We start from the raw sequence: 16,068 nt of genomic DNA, 5'->3' as shown, positions 1-16,068 counted from the left end.
TTCTGGTACCTCAAACTTGTGTAGGATCTAGGAATGCTGCCACTGCTGGTTACCATTTATTGAATGCACTAGCTAAACACTTTGCAAATGTGATTTTAACTGTTCCTCATAATAAGACCTGCAGCAAGATATTATTATATCCACTATAGGTCCGATGCACAAAATTCATTGCAAGAGTAGGCCTTCCTTCCCCCAGCTGCCGGCACCAGCTTCCCTCTGGCACCCAGGACCCGGGCTTCCCTTCAGCCCCGGCTTCATCTGGAAGGCCGTCCAGTCTAGTTAGCATAGTATGCTTTTATTATTATAGAAATTATAGATGGCATAGACTAAGCAACAGAGTCACAGAATTTAGGGGAAGCTGCAGGTTGGTGATGGTTCCTTGTTTACAAATAGTACAGAAAGTAGCCCAAGTACTTTTTAAAAATAGTAGTAGTTAAAAACATGAGAACAGTTTAGTGTCCAGCAACTAATGCTTCTTAATATATCTGCAGTCCATACACAGGCATGTAGTCTACCTCTTGGCAAGTGGTCAGTGATACCAGCCATGGAATCTGCTTCAGGCCCTCTGTTGACTTTATCAAAGGGCCCCACCTTCTAAGAAATTCTGTTGAATAAAGGTTCTTAATTGGGGCAAATTTGAATGGGAATACTTTTTCATTTACTCATTTTATTTTATTTATCTATAACTACTTATTATTTAGCATTTCCTCCAATTATGAATATAGGTGACAAATGACAATAATATTAGCAGTGTCTCTGACTTTGTCACCAATAGGAACCAAGGTATTTTTAATATCACATACCATTACTTAAGATCTGGGAATATCCTTTACTCTCATTCCCACTTTAAAATCACAGTAGTGATTAAATCTGTTGCTGAATCTTGCTGTTCAATAAAGAAGCGCAAACATTATCACAAAATTTATTTATTAATGTATTTCAGTCTAATTAGTGGCCTTTGTCAACTCATGCACTTTACTTTATGCATTTAGAAATATTAATCTGAGAGGGGCCCATAGGCCTCAGTAGATGATCAGAGGAGTTCGTGGCACAAATATTAGTTTATCTCCTGGTTCATGGACATGTCCCTGCAAGGATTAGTATTAATTAGTTAATTTATTTACTCATTCATTCAACAGATATGTGTTGAGACATGCAGTAGTAGCCATGATCTGGGCATAAAAATGAATAAGAATCTGCCCCTGTCCTCAAGACCACTAGAATTTATGGTCTAGTAAAAGAGAAGAAAGCAGATGATTACATTTCTGTGAAAGGGATGCACAAAGTATATGAAAGAGAGAGAGAGAGAAGAGAGCACCCATCTAGACTATGTATTTGAGCTTGGGGACTGGCAGATTTTTTTTTTTTTTTTTTTTGGAAGATGTAACATCTATCTGAGTTCTTGAAAGTAAGGGCTAATTAGGCAAATAAAAGTTAGGGGAGGTGTTTCATAATGGAGGGAGCTACATTTGCAAAGGTCTAGAGGGGTTAACCTAGTACATTTAAGAGACCATGATTAGTTGAGTTCCATGGACTGAACATGATGAGCATGAAGAGTCTTTTATGCTGTGCTACAGAACATTGCTTGAATAAGGAAGGTGTTGGGGGGCTGTAGTAGAACTCAAAGGAGTGTTTTTATCAAATTTGTGACTTAGAACGGCAACGATTATGGCAGTGTAAAACATGAATCCAAAGGGCAAGTGTGGAGACAGAACTAATTAAGAAGCCGTAGTAATCAGGGTGAGAGAGAAGCATTTGCCAAGGTAAAAGCTGTAGAGACAGAGGAAAATGAAAGCAGTCAAGAGATTTTAAGGAATGAGGATTTGGAGACTCAGAGAAGGTAGGATGGGGGAGAGAGGAACCTGATGATGGCCTGCTGGTCCTGGCCCAGGTGACAGGAAGGCTGGCCTTCACGGAGATGAAGAACATCACAGGAAAAGCTGGTGTGTTTGGAGTGAGGAGTTCCATCTGAGATCTGATGAACTGGAGGATCCTGGGAAACAACCAAAGGCTTGGAGCTAGGGCAAAAGGAGATGTATTTGGTTCTATTTTACAGCTCTATGGTGGGTTAAAACTTTCTCCTGATGTACTCCGTAGGGGAAAACATTTGTATTACAACTAGTACTTAAAATAGACATAAGCGGAGGACCTAGTACCTATAGTCAGAATAAATGGACTGACAGGCCAAATGGCACAAGCCAAGAGGAGCCACTGCCTTTAGCAAAGAGTTGATGGGAATCATGTACTTTAGTTGGTAAATGAAAATGCCTCCTCCCCCTGCCTTTGTCATCATTAATCTTGAGTTGTGCCAGTTTCAATTACACACGGTGTCTGAGCATTACCCCTCACCTAAGTGTGACACCTCCGTAAGTGGGTTGAAATAAGGAGAATGGTGTACCACACGGCCTTGCCTTTCCTGCAGGTTCAGCGGTATGAGGCGGCATCTACAATTTATGGACCACACACCCTGTCTGCTTACATCCAGCTCTACAGAGGCCTTGCTAAGGCCATTGCTACGGTAATCAAAAATTGTATGCGAGTCTGTCTCAGAGGTGGGGAGGGGGACATACAGAGGGAAGCAAAATAAGAACTTCAGCTGTGAGTGTTCAGTTTTTAAAAAAAAAAAACCCGTGTGTGTGTGTGTGTGTGTGTGTGTGTGTGTACACATACACACATGAAAATATAGCTATTAGGTATTCCTAAGAAATGAAACAGAGAGTAAATTTGGATTTAGTAAATGCCTTTTGATGGTGGTAACCGCTATTTTATAATACTATAAGAGCTCCAGGAAGGTGTAAAACAATTATGACATAGCAAAGACAGTAAAGGCCTTTCAAAGCAAGAGCTTGAATACCTTAAATTGAAACAAATGAAATTACTGTTTCTGTAGTTGAATACTGGCAATTTCATATGCCTCCATCTAATTAATTGCTTACTGTGTGTGTTTCAAGTTTCAATACGAGGTATTAGGATGTAATTTTGATTATTGTTTCATCATAATGTTCTTAATTTGAGCTTTGATACATTTTTTTCAAACTAGAACTACTTTATTTTTCATTATAGAAGCTATAACTATTTGTGGATTATTCAGATTACATAGAAAAGTATAAACTTATAACCCATCCCTAGAGAAAACCACTGTTTAACTTTCATAGTTATCATAGGTCTGTAGCTCTTCCTATGGAAATAGAGTCTTCAAATTTTATAGTGGTATTTAGGAAGAAAAGTGTGAATCATTTTGTGGAAATTTGTTTCACAGTTTTATGGTTATGATTCTAAGACTAGCTATATGATCTTGAAAATCTACTCCAAGCCTATATTCTCATTTGTAGTATGGGAGTGATAATAGATTATATAGCTTGCTGTAAAAATTAAGTATATAAAGTGATTATGAAAGTGCATTAAATCCATAGGGGGGGCTATTTAAAATCTGAAGTCAACATTTTGATGACATTATTAAAGGTGGCAAATTTTGTGGAAAACACATTAAACCAGTCAGGATATAGGCTGGTCTTAACTTTTAAATTAAAAATATATTTATTGCCGAAACCGGTTTGGCTCAGTGGTAGAGCGTCAGTCTGTGAACTGAAAGGTCCCGGGTTCGATTCCGGTCAAGGGCATGTACATTGGTTGCGGACACATCCCGGTAAGGGGTGTGCAAGAGGCAGCTGGTTGATGTTTCTCTCTCATTGACGTTTCTAGCTCTCTATCCCTCTCTCCTCTTCTCTGAAAAATCAATAAAAAATATATTTGAAAATATATTTATTATAGTCTTTAATCAGCACAGAGGAGGATTTAGAAAACAAACAAACAAACAAACAAACAAACAAACTTGGTACCAATTCTGGATAAGAAGAGAGGCTAAACACTTTGTAAAAATTAAAAGACTATCATATTACGAAAGCTTATTATGTGTTTGACTCCTGTCCAAGGTCACACATTTAAAAATTGGCTCTCCTAGAATCTGAAGAGTGTAACATGCTTCCAAGCTTGCACTGTAGACACTGAACTACACTGCTTAGGGAAGTGAAAGTGTTGCCTATGACCAAAACTGTCTTCTAGTGACAGACGTTTACCTTATGCACATCTAGGCTCACATTTTAGCAAGCGGTGCCCCTCATGTTTTGTTAGCTAGCTCTTGAAGGGAGAAAGAGAGGGGGGGAGGGAGGAGGGATAGAGTTCTTTAATGAAGGCATATCTGGGGATGGGGAACTTGGGAAAGAGTCGTTGTCTCCACGTTGTGCACCTCCTTAAGCAAACATTCTCTGTTCTAGGACACAGTGGCCAATCTGAGCAGAGGTCCAGAGCCTCCATTTTTCAAAGAACTCATAAAACCATTAATTCCTAATATTGTGGATAGACCACCAATGGGCAAGAATTTTGGGGATGTCCTGCAGCCGTTGAATTCTAAATACAGAGTGGTAAGTTTCACACAGAGACCTTGGAACGCTGGAAGCCTGTGTTTGGAGGTGGGAGTGGGAGGAAAGGTGTTGTTAATGGCACCATCTGCCTCCAATGGTGCCGTAGACCATCAACTTTTAGCAACAATAATTTTGGTAATTGTTTTTATCTCTGTAGAGGCTCTGCAAACATGATAATGGGGAAATAATTATTTTTCAGGTGGTAATTATGTAAAATTGAATTTCTAAAGTCCCAATTATTCTTTCCTTCCTAAATGAATGGTTATGGAATCATTCATTGGAGCTCAGAAAAGTTGTCTCTTAAATCAAGATTAGGAAAAGCACATAGAAATGAATCAGGATTTTACCACTGCTATTTTGTATTAACTATCCTTCAGTCCTATATAACAAAACCCTAATAGACAAATCAACCTAATAGCGGAATGACTGGTTGCTATGACATGCACTGACTGCCAGGGGCAGATGCTCAATGCAGGAGCTTCCCCTGGTTGGGAGCATCTGCCCCCCTAGAGTGAAGCAACCAGTGGCAGCAGTGATGATTGGGTTGGGGACGGTCAGTGGGAGGCACCAGGTAGCCAGCCAAGGCAGGTGCCAACAGGGCCCCTCAATCACCCTGCCAGCTGGTCACCCCACTAATTGGCCTTGATCTCTGGCCAGGCCTAGGGACCCAACCTTATATATTGAGAACAGTCTCTTAGATTTAAAAATTAAAACCTGGCAAGCCTACTCTAACACTGAAAAAACAGGATGATGCAGCGATGACATGCATGGACTCTGGCTTGCACATTTTATGATCAGCCTTGACTCTGACACTTATAACTGTGTGACAAAGACAATTACTTCTCTCTGCTTCAGTTTCCCCACCCATCAGGTGGGGAAAATGGTACGACTGCCTCAGAAGGATCATGTTATGTACTACTTTTTATAATCAGGGCAAAAAAAAAAAAAATGTAGCTGCCTATACAACAGCAAGATGCCTTTCATCTATCTGTATGAAAAGTATGGTCACTGGTGCATGCAGCATCCCGGATTGCTAGAGGGATTTCTGACTGCCAGTATAGGCCTGATCCCCAGGCCTACACCAGCAGTTGGACATACCCTGAAGGTGCAGGCTGGGCTGAGGGGCATCCCCCCCTTTCTCCATGCAAAAACTTCATGTACCAGGGGAGAATCCAAGATGGCTGCACAGGTAAACACCTAGCCGCGGCCTCACACAACAATTTCAATAAAATACAACTAAAATATAAGATGGACACTACCCAGAACTACAAAAAAGTTGACTGACTGGAAATTCTACAACGAGAAGCAAGGAGAAAACCAGAAGGAAGAGCGGAGGAGCTGGAAAAGTCTAAGGTACAGAGATGCGCAGCGTGCGCGGAGAGGATGGAGCCGGAGAGGAGGGAGGCTGAGTGCCTGGCTGGCGTTCCCTAGCAGGAAGGAGATAAAAGCTCCGACTGTGCTGGGCCCCAGTTCCGACTGCTCTGAACCCCAGTTCTAGGCCAGACCCTGGGGACCCAGGCTGAAACAGAGGGAGCTGGGCTGAAAGGCGGAACCCCGGGGGAGTGGCGAAAGGAGGTCCTGGAGGCGCGCACATTGCGCGCAGAGAAGGGACAGTTGGCTGTGCCGTGGGATTGCCCTGGCGGGAATGAGACAAAAGCTCCGGACTGCTCTGAACGCCACCTCCAACTCCACTTCCAACTGAACTGAACCCCAATATCTGGCTCATTGGGGGAGAGCCTAGACTGTTTGGTAGCAGGCGAAAATCGAGGGCACCTTTCTCTCAGAGGTGCTTGTAATGAGTACTGAAGGACCCTGAGACTCAGGAGCCGCATTGGGTGGGGCTGACAGAAGCCAAAGCTGTAGGCTCCACCCTGAAGCACCACCCCATCAGGGAAGCTGCGAAAATGTGACAATGAAATAGATCACAAATGAAAGAAATGGAGGACAAAAAGCGACTAGATATAGAGTTCAAATCTACGCTTATAAGGTTTTTCAAGAATTTCCTAGAAAAGATCGATAAGACCTATGAGGATATGAAAAGGGATCAACTAGGATTAATAAGGAATCAACAAGAAATGATAAAGGATTAACAAGAAATAAAGAATACATTGTCTGAAATAAAAAATATTATATAGAGTCCTAAAAACAGAATGGAAGATCACAAGAATAAAGTCAAAAATTTGGAACATAAAGAGCCAGAAGACACTCCTCCGCAGAAGCTAGAAGGCAAGAGAATCCAGAAAATTGAAGATAATGTAAGAAACCTCTGGGACAAATTCAAGCGAACCAACATCAGAATTATGGGGGTCCCAGAAAATGAGAGAGAGCAAGATATCGAAAACATACTGAAAGAAATAGTGACAGAAAACTTCCCCCACCTGGTAAAAGAATTAGACTTACAAGTCCAGGAAGCGCACAGAACTCCAAACAAAAGGAATCCAAAGAGGACCACACCAAGACAAATCATAATTAAAATTCCAAGAGCGAAAGACAAAGAGAGAATATTAAAAGCAGCAAGAGCAAAGCAGGTAGTGACCTATAAAGGAGCACCTATACAATTGTCAGCTGATTTCTCAATAGAAACCATGCAGGCCAGAGGGGAATGGCAAAAAATATTCAAGGTGATGAACAGTAAGAACCTACAGCCAAAGATAATCTACCCAGCAAAGCTATCACTCAGAATCGAAGGCCAGATAAAGAGTTTCACTAATAAAAAAAAGCTAAAGGAGTTCATCACCACCAAACCAGAATTATATGAATTGCTGAAGGGGGTTCTTTCAGAAGAGAAAGTAAATAAAGATAAAAATTATGAACAATAAATACGTAACTATCAACAAGTGAATCTAAAAACCAAGGAAATTAAAAAAAAATCTGATGAATAATATTAACTGTTGAATATAATAGAATCAGAGGTATGGAAGGGGAGTGAACTGATGATTCTTGGGGAAAAGGGGAGAGGGGGATGTGGGAAGAGACTGAACATAAACTGTGCATCTATGGATGAGGACAATGGGGGTGGGGAAAGGGCAGAGGGTGAGGTGGGAACCTGGTAGAAGAGAGCAATGGAGGGAGGAGAGCAATGGGGGTGGGGGGGAAGGAACATTTGTAATAATATGAACAATTAAAAAAAATAAAGCAGAAAAAAAAGAATTTCGTGCACCAGGCCTCTAGTATATAATGTTCTTCAACTTTGCTAAATTAAGTATTACAATAGTTCTAATAGTTTTTTTTTTTTGGGGGGGGGGGCAGGGGTAAGGGTTGAGTCCTTAGAAATGTATACATATAATATCAGGTTATCTATGGATAAAAATATGTTTAATTTTCTCTTTTGGATTTCTTTTCTGGATGCTTTTAATTTCCCTCCTTATTGCACTGGCTAGAATCTCCCAAGACAACTTTGAAACATGACTTTCTTATCTTATTCCTAATACTTGGAAGGAAAGTGTTCAGTAATTAAGGGTAAATTTTTTTTTAGGGAAAGGGCATATATAAGTTTCCTTCTATTGCTAGTTCATTGAGGATTTTTGTGAAGAATGGTTATTGGATTTTTTCAGATGATTTTCTATGTCTACTGAAATGATTATGTGGTTTTTGTCTTTCATTCTATTTATATGGTGTATTGCATTAGTTGATTTTCAGATATTAAATAAATATTTGTTAGGTTTGATATACATATTATTTAATTTGGTTTGGTAATATTTTGCTAAAAAGTTTTGTATTCATCTCTATGAGGGATATTTGTAGACTTTTTTCATGTGTGGTCTTTGTCTGCCTTTCATATCAGGGTAACATTGGTCTTTCCCTCCCTCCCTCCTTTCCTCCCTCTCTCTCCCTGCCTCCTTCCTTTCCTCCCTCCCTCCCTCCCTCCTTTCCTTCCTCCCTCCCTCCCTCTCCCTTCCTCTGTGAGATAAATAAAAATATTAAAAAAATACTTTTATTAGAGCTCATAAAGTAAATTTTTATTTTCAGGGAGAAGTTGCTGAAGTTACATTTGTAGGTGCTAATCCAAAGAATTCAGCAGAAAATCGGGTAAGCAGCAATGATTCTTTTTATAAATTTAAATTCACCATTTAGCCTTTCATACCATTGACTATCCCTTTGGTTAACAACAGGAGGATTTTTTTAGGTATGGGGGATTTCAGTGGGAACATGTAGTGTGGAATTGAGTCTGGAAAATAAACATACAGAAAACATTTCACTGGCTCTACTTAGGGCCACATATAGCACAATGAAAATGACATTGTCTCCTGAGAAGATGTAAATTTGAATAAAATCTCAGTTATGTATTCCAATCTAAAAATTCAACTACGTTTGGTAGAATAATCAAAGGCCCAGGAGTGAAGTGTTCCTTTGGCTCTCTCCTACTCCCTCTGGCCCCTCTCCTCCTGCACTGCTGCCTCTGGTCCTGCCTCTGCTGCTATGGATAATCATGGATCTCTGAGTGGGGACCTTCTCCTGGCTTGGAGCCCTGATCCATGAGCTTTACTTTATCTTGCCTTGTCCATTTTCTATTCTTTGCTACTGGTTATAATAGGATAGTTATTTATTAATCTTAAAAAAATGACACATCTCTAATGTGAAAACAGATAATATGAAAGTGCTTAAGATAGAATGTAGAAGGACCCTTCTATTCATAAACCTTTTTAGAGGTAATCACTGTTAATAGTAGGTTACATATCATTTCATACCTTTTTGTTTTATCATACAGATATATGATAAAGGGTATATATGTCTTTTGATAAAGTGAAGTAATTTTACTTCTATGCAACTCCCTTAGAGTGTTCTTATAAGTACACAAGCAATAACCAGGTACCTCCTAATGATAAAAATTCAAAGAGTAAATAAATATGGAGGAAAAAGGGAATGGGTTTATGAAAGTGACTTCAAGGTCAGACACTATTGATAAGCCATTCTTCCCAGGGCCTATTATCACTTAGCGACCCAAATACCTTTCTTCCAAATGAGCCTTCTCACTTCTGTTCATTAAAATAGTACTATTATTGCTATGATAACAATTATGGCAATATGGCATTATCTAAAGAGCATTGGGAAAAAATGTTCTACTACTTTGATAATTAAAATATACCTGTTTGAAATAATTTCTCCAGCCATTCAATCTGTGCCAGAGATTTACATGTTTGTAACATTATTTTTCTGAGGAGGGCAAAGTGTTGTAGTAAAACTGCAGGAGTAGCTGTCACCTGATATCCTTTGGGCAGAGAAATGTTCTCATCATTATCGCCATGGAGAAGCAGAAGAGCAAAATGCTTTAAAGCACTAGAGTGAAAATAAAATTAATTCCTAAGAAGGCTCTGGGACTTGGCGTAAAACAGTTTCCAGTACCCTTTATTAGTAATAATCATCATATCCTCACCACTATTTATTGAATGCTTACTATTTGCATGGACTAGGCTAAGTGTTTTATGTACATCATCCTGTGAATCTAATTTAATCTCTGCTACTATTCAATGAATTATATTTTATTATCCCTATTTTACTGAGGCATAGAGAATAACTTCTATTAAATATTAACCAATTATGTAACTGGAAGAGACTAAGGTTAGGAGGTGGGGAAAGGATAGTCATATAATTCACATATGCAAGGGCCAAGACTTGTTCTCTGATTTGTACTCTAGACTTAGGAACCAGAGCCCACTCTGTTTTCTACCCCATCTAAAGCACGGCGCCTCCAATCCCCCACCCCACCCCCAGCCCATGTTCCTCTGCTCTGATTGGCAAAGAAGCTCTTTTTACAAGTAACCATGGTTATAAAATCTTCTTTATTGAATTTAGTCCATCAGTTGATTAACTAGAAAATAATTTAAAATAATCCCCTGGCCCAGCTGTAAGTTAGTGATCCATTCAGCAGAAGCTGATTCGAATAGATGTAATATCAGGTATCATGGGTTGTGATGGAGAAAGGTGGAGTAGATACATGTCATGCCCTTAAGGATAATTAACAATATAAGATAATTTTTCTTGGTGGCAAAATGGAGATTTATGGCCTTTTTATCATTTAATTTGTTATATTATTCAAATCCATGCTTTATCTGAAGCTGAATTCTTGGTCTGAAAGAAATGATTATAGCCATTTTCCAATGGGAAAATAAAATTTGCTTATGATGAGGTTTCTAGAAATCCATGACAAAATATAGGAATTTATTTTAACACCCTAGGAGAGAGAGGATTTATGCATCCTTTTCAATTCTTTCACTAGGGAAGGCATATTTACTGATAATTCATATTCCTGGAGTTGGAAAGATGAGGAGACTTTTTTCCCTCCTAAATCTTGAGGTGACTAGGGAAACTCTTGGAATATGGGTCAATTAACCTGTCATGAAAAGGTTTGATTTATGCCTTTTTAAAATCTCAGGTTTTATTCTGTCTCTTCTCTGCCCTAATTACCAAAATTTGCTAACAGCTCTGAAATGATGCTTTATTCAAATATCTTTTAAAAGTCATGTTTTTTTTAATAGACTGGATACATTAATATTCTACAGATATTATATCAAATGTTAAGAGGAACACAATAAGAATTTGGATGAAATTAATACATTTTACTCAAGGTATTGCTAGGTTAGCACAAAGTCAAGGGGAGAATTCACAGACAGGGTCCTTCTGTGACTGTTCAGTGTCTGACCAATTATGTTAATTGCATTTCAGACCCATCAGACTTTCCTCACTGTGGAGAAATATGAGGACGCTTCATCGTCATGGCAGGTAGTGCATAATGATGCCTCCTGGGAGACTCGGTGAGCATGTCTATTGAATATTTTGTCTTTCAGGTCTTGAAAACAGTTGGTTAGTAATGTAAGGAAGACAAATGGGAAGACTGGCTCAATACATGCTATTAATGATAGCAAATACCCAAGGAGCTGTCTGGCCACATTTAGTTGATTTATTAGACCTCATTTCCATTCTGTTTTTCTACAAAACGGTAGTGTGTACCTCTGGAAGTTTAGGTGCTAATGAGGTTATGGCCTCCATTCTTATAAACATCTGTTAATTTTTTTTTTTCGTAGTCAAAGACATTACTCCTATAAGCTGTCTAGCCTTCTTGCAAATTGGTTGAAAGGTGAAGGTGATGAGATAGCTCTCAGATGGCATTCCTTCTGGGAAAAGAGAGAATGAGTCTATACCAAACAAATATGGTCCAGGATTCTTCATTTGAATTATCAAAACACAGGAGCTGAGTGTTTACATTGCAAAGAAGTATGCTCATGGTCTACAAAAGACACATTGCTGTGCCTTTTGTTACTAAATACCTGAGCTGACTAGATATTTTGAAGATTAAAAATGTGTCTAAAATAAAATGTTTCTGATCCCAATTTTACAAATTTCACCACAGGGACAGTGGCATGGAAGTGGGGGACATTTTTGGCATTTTGTTTCTAATTCAGATCACCTTAAACTAAGTGATTATTTGCATGTTGGTTTGGTTCACATGGTTAACTGAAAATAGAGATTTGATAGCCATACCTAAGTATAGGCATACCTTTTTCCTCTCATCTTTAGGACTTTAGGGCATAGGTGGCTTAAAAACAAGCAGTAAATACATATTTATTATTAACATAAAGTTATACAGATAGTAAAAAAAAAAAAAAAAAAGACTGCTTTATTTTCAAAAGCCCCAAATCAGAACAGCAGTCAACACTGAGACGATGTATAGCTCTCTGCTTTGTTTATCAGCAGCAGTTCAAGAGCACCCAGCTTATTACTGAGAAACCGAATGTTGAATCCAGGGGATTTACTCTCTACTACATAACTGAGGATACTAATCAGGCAGTGCATCCTATCTCACTGTGTTAGAAGAGTATCTGAACCTCGTGCCCTGGTCTATAAGGACCAATGTGATTTGAATCCATGTGTTTCTGTCATCTCAACCACACCTCCATGGTTTACTCTGTCCTACTTCCACTGGCCTGCTTCCTGTCCCTTGGCTGTTCCAAGTTTGTCCCTGTTTCAGACACTTTGCACTCTCTGTTCCCTCTTCCTTTAAATAAGCGTGGGCTCCATTTAAATGATACCTCCTCCTCCTGCCCTATCCGGTGTGGCTCAGTGGATAGAGTGTCAGCCTGTGGACTCAAGAGTCCCAGGTTTGATTCCGGTCAAGGGCATGTACCTTGGTTGCGGGCACATCCCCAGTGGGGAGTGTTCAGGAGGCAGCTGATCAATGTTTCTCTCTCATTGATGTTTCCTCTCTTCCTCTCTGTAAAATATCAATAAAATATATTTTAAAGAAATAAATGATACCTCCTTAGACATACCTGTCTTATTGATTTCACATATCAGTTTTAAGGTTATGTGTAGTTTACTTGCTTATTGCCTTTCTTCGATCATTGAGGAACACAGAAACTTTGGACCATGTCTGCTTTGCTCACTACTGTGTCTCCAAAATAGCGTCTGGCACATACACCATTAGAAGTGTCAGTTACAGCAGAGGATGACAAGGGCTAAAGGATGCTATGGCAGCTCTAAAGCAGGAAACATCTGTGTTCAGAATATTCTGGGATGGCTAGAGTTTAGGTTGTTAGAAAGATGGAACAAGCAAAGCTATTCCTACAAATGGCTGTTCCTTACAGGTCCTTCTCTAGGCAGTAAGTACTCATCTCTGTTCTGTTCATTGCTATACTCTGAATATCTAGGCTAGTGCCTTGTTCATATTCATTTAATGAGTAATCATATGTTTTCTCTCACCACACATTTTTTAAGAATAAAATTGGATTTGTTTGTTTGTTTCCTACCACAGTTTCTATTGGCACAAGGGATTACTGGGTCATAGCAATGCAACGATTCAGTGGCATATTCCAGATACTGCCAAGCCTGGGATCTACAGAATAAGATACTTCGGACACAATAGGAAGCAGGACTTTCTCAAGCCCGCTGTCATACTTTCATTTGAAAGTACTTCCTCCGATTTTGAAGTTGTAACTACTTAGTGAAAAGTTGACACCGCATCTAAAGTTTTGCTCTCTATAAATTACGCCACTGATTTCATATGAATGTAAACTGTTCTGATGACTTCTATAGTTGTCCCAGAGGTGTGTGTGTGTGTGTGTGTGTGTGTGTGTGTGTGTATGAGTGTATGAGATATGTATGTGTTCCATTTACCTTGGTCTAGCATTTTTACCTCATGGTCTACAGCATGATTTCCCTTGAGAATTTGTGGCTGTTTAAAGCAACAGTTCTTCCTATATAAAGCCTCTGAAATGTTAGTAAGAGTGGTTGAAAATGTGTGAACAAAGTTTAAATTATTTATTTATAGAACTGTTGAATGTTAGCACTGGAAAAGTATAGAGAGGTCACCTAGTTTGACGCTTCATTTTGCAGAGGGGAAAATAAAATTTTATGGCTTTAAGATTAGCATAAAGCTACCTGACCTTTCCCATCAGTCACATTTGAAGAATAGCATATAAATATCGACCATAAACACCATAAATATATAAGCCCAACTAGAGAAAGTAGCATGAAAACCAGCATGCCAGTTTTTCTGTATTGAGCACAGCCTTTCAGAGCAGTCACTCTGGGGTTGATGTGCCCAATCCAGATTTATCGTTGACGCACAAATCATTTCTGGAATTGCCTTCAGAGCGCACTTACAGAAAGTGAGACTTGGATTATGCCTTGTGTTTCCCTAAGTGCCCTTATCCCACTAAATTGTATCTCTTATTCCCAAGACTTGTGCTTGGTGATTTTTGACCGTTCTCATTTATCAAATTTACCTCCAAACCACAAAGCTTTGCTCTTAGTGTAGATATTAAAATGAAAGTGATATTGACTTAGAAGGGAGTCCTCAAAGGGGAGGCTTTAAATTCATGTTCTTTTATCGCTCACTCACTTACTCATTCACTCAGTTATAGATCCATTCAATCATATGGACCCATTCAATCATAAGACCTGTTCTCATACTCAATATTGCACAAGTATCTGGTACAATGACAGCTGGTGATCTCAATTCATGAGACCATAATTTAGATGAATGTATAATTATCAAAAGGTGGCTATTTTGTAGGAGAAAAATAATCAATTTAAAATATAAATTCTAGGGAGGCATTTAAAAACCAGGAATCTTCAGGTATATCTCTGTGTTGGGTACTCTAATCTTTTTTTTTTTTTTAAAAGAGGCTTCAGACCACTTGAAAAAAGCTGTTTTGAAGTTATGTTGGGGCATTACAAAATACCTAGCCTAATGTCCAAAAGAATGAGCTAATACAATCTGACATTGATCTCTGGAAAGTACTAATTGCACTTAATGTTACCCAAGTTAACTAGTTGCCCCCAGGCTGTTAAATAAACTTCCAGAAACCAAGTCATGTTTTGTGTGTGTATAAAAGATTCCACATTTTAGGGGAAAATCAGTATTTCAAAAACAAACTTTAAAGTTTGAAAAAGAGTAATATTAATAATGATAATATTAACACCCATGTTTGTAGGACTTAAACATGCACTAGAGTGAACCCGGAACACTTTTTGATGAATCAGTCCTCTGCAGGCTGTTTCTATGGAAATGATCTGCTGGAGAAGTAGCTAATCAGGATTTCAAATGTGTAGCACTCATTTTCCCTAATGACCTCCCAGTAACTAGTGAAAAAGTGCAGAGGCCTAAAAGAACAGGTAATTCTGAAAGTAGTTGACCCCAGACAGGTAAATTATATTAGAACTCATGATATGATTTTTAAAGGTATTTCTCATGACTCAGAAGAGTTTTTGAATGATTTTCTCCCTCCCTCCCCACCAACCCCAAGCTTTCCATTGATGGTTTCCTCAGTTGGCCAGTGATTCCCTGTTGTTTACTTGCAACTGTGACCAGGTGGCCTTGGCATTGCCTGTTGATGATCCTCCTGATGATCCTCCTTCACCCAGTCCTCTGTCTAGTCTTCTTGGCCCCAAACAACCCACAGAAACCTGTTTTGTCACTAACGGCCATCTCTTCCAGCCCATGCAGTTCTATTGCTGCAGTTTGTGTGTAAATGTAAGAACAGATACCTGCATTGCAGATACCACAGATTCATTGGAGCATAAAAGAACACCATCAAGAGGTTGATCTGTCTGTTAATGTCAAGACATCGACTCAATCTGTGTCTGTGGCTGCTGCTCAGCGCCGAGGAGCCAAACCATGTGGAGAAAACACCTGAAAATTGGTGGAGAATGTTAAAAAACAGGGGTTTGGGTTGGGAGAATTCTTCTGGAGAAGATTTTGTTTCTTGTGACAAAGTGTCTGTGTTTTGTGTGTTGTACTCTGTTTAGTTTTAAGGATGCTGTGATATCTTCAAAAAGTACTGAATAATCCCTCTATATTTTTCAATAAGTATTACATAAATTGTCAATATTCAATAGAATGTTTAATAAAATAATAATTATACTTGAGAAAGTGTTTCCTAATGAGAGGTAATGTAGATGAATGAACACTTTCCCCCCCTTCTTTTTAAGAGGTGGAACAAATGGTGATGGATTCTATGTAAATCAGGTTGGACAGTGATATAAATGGCTTTTGTAAGTAACCACCCAAACATAAGGGAATCACTTCGTCAGTTCCTTCCTGCCCTCCAAAGATTTACTGCTGGCAAAATACTATGGTTGACATTTTTTACTACTGGGGCAACTGAAAGTTTCCTAGACAGACTTGGACTAAATTATGACTGTGGTA

General features: G+C 38.9%; 1 protein-coding gene across 6 annotated transcripts in view; it reads left to right on the top strand.

Moving 5' to 3' along the window:
- Nucleotides 1–15,785, top strand: part of ASAH2 (N-acylsphingosine amidohydrolase 2) — a 76,530-nt gene extending 60,745 nt beyond the window's left edge. For 3 of the 6 annotated variants that reach the window (XM_036438454.2, XM_036438455.2, XM_036438459.1), the window contains 5 exons: nucleotides 2,423–2,518; nucleotides 4,275–4,421; nucleotides 8,391–8,450; nucleotides 11,085–11,173; nucleotides 13,171–15,785. In XM_036438454.2, coding sequence (XP_036294347.1) covers nucleotides 2,423–2,518; nucleotides 4,275–4,421; nucleotides 8,391–8,450; nucleotides 11,085–11,173; nucleotides 13,171–13,360 — 582 coding nt within the window. In that variant the 3' untranslated portion in view covers nucleotides 13,361–15,785. Of the gene's footprint in view, nucleotides 1–2,422; nucleotides 2,519–4,274; nucleotides 4,422–8,390; nucleotides 8,451–11,084; nucleotides 11,174–13,170 lie in introns of those variants that run through there. The other 3 variants (XM_036438460.1, XM_036438456.2, XM_036438457.2) reach the window with 3 other exon arrangements.
- Nucleotides 15,786–16,068: the final 283 nt, after the last annotated feature.

The sequence above is a fragment of the Pipistrellus kuhlii genome, unplaced genomic scaffold, assembly GCF_014108245.1.
Source record: "Pipistrellus kuhlii isolate mPipKuh1 unplaced genomic scaffold, mPipKuh1.p scaffold_m20_p_15, whole genome shotgun sequence".
In the NCBI taxonomy this organism is placed as follows: Eukaryota; Metazoa; Chordata; class Mammalia; order Chiroptera; family Vespertilionidae; genus Pipistrellus; species Pipistrellus kuhlii.
This window is presented reverse-complemented; position numbering and strand designations above follow the sequence as displayed.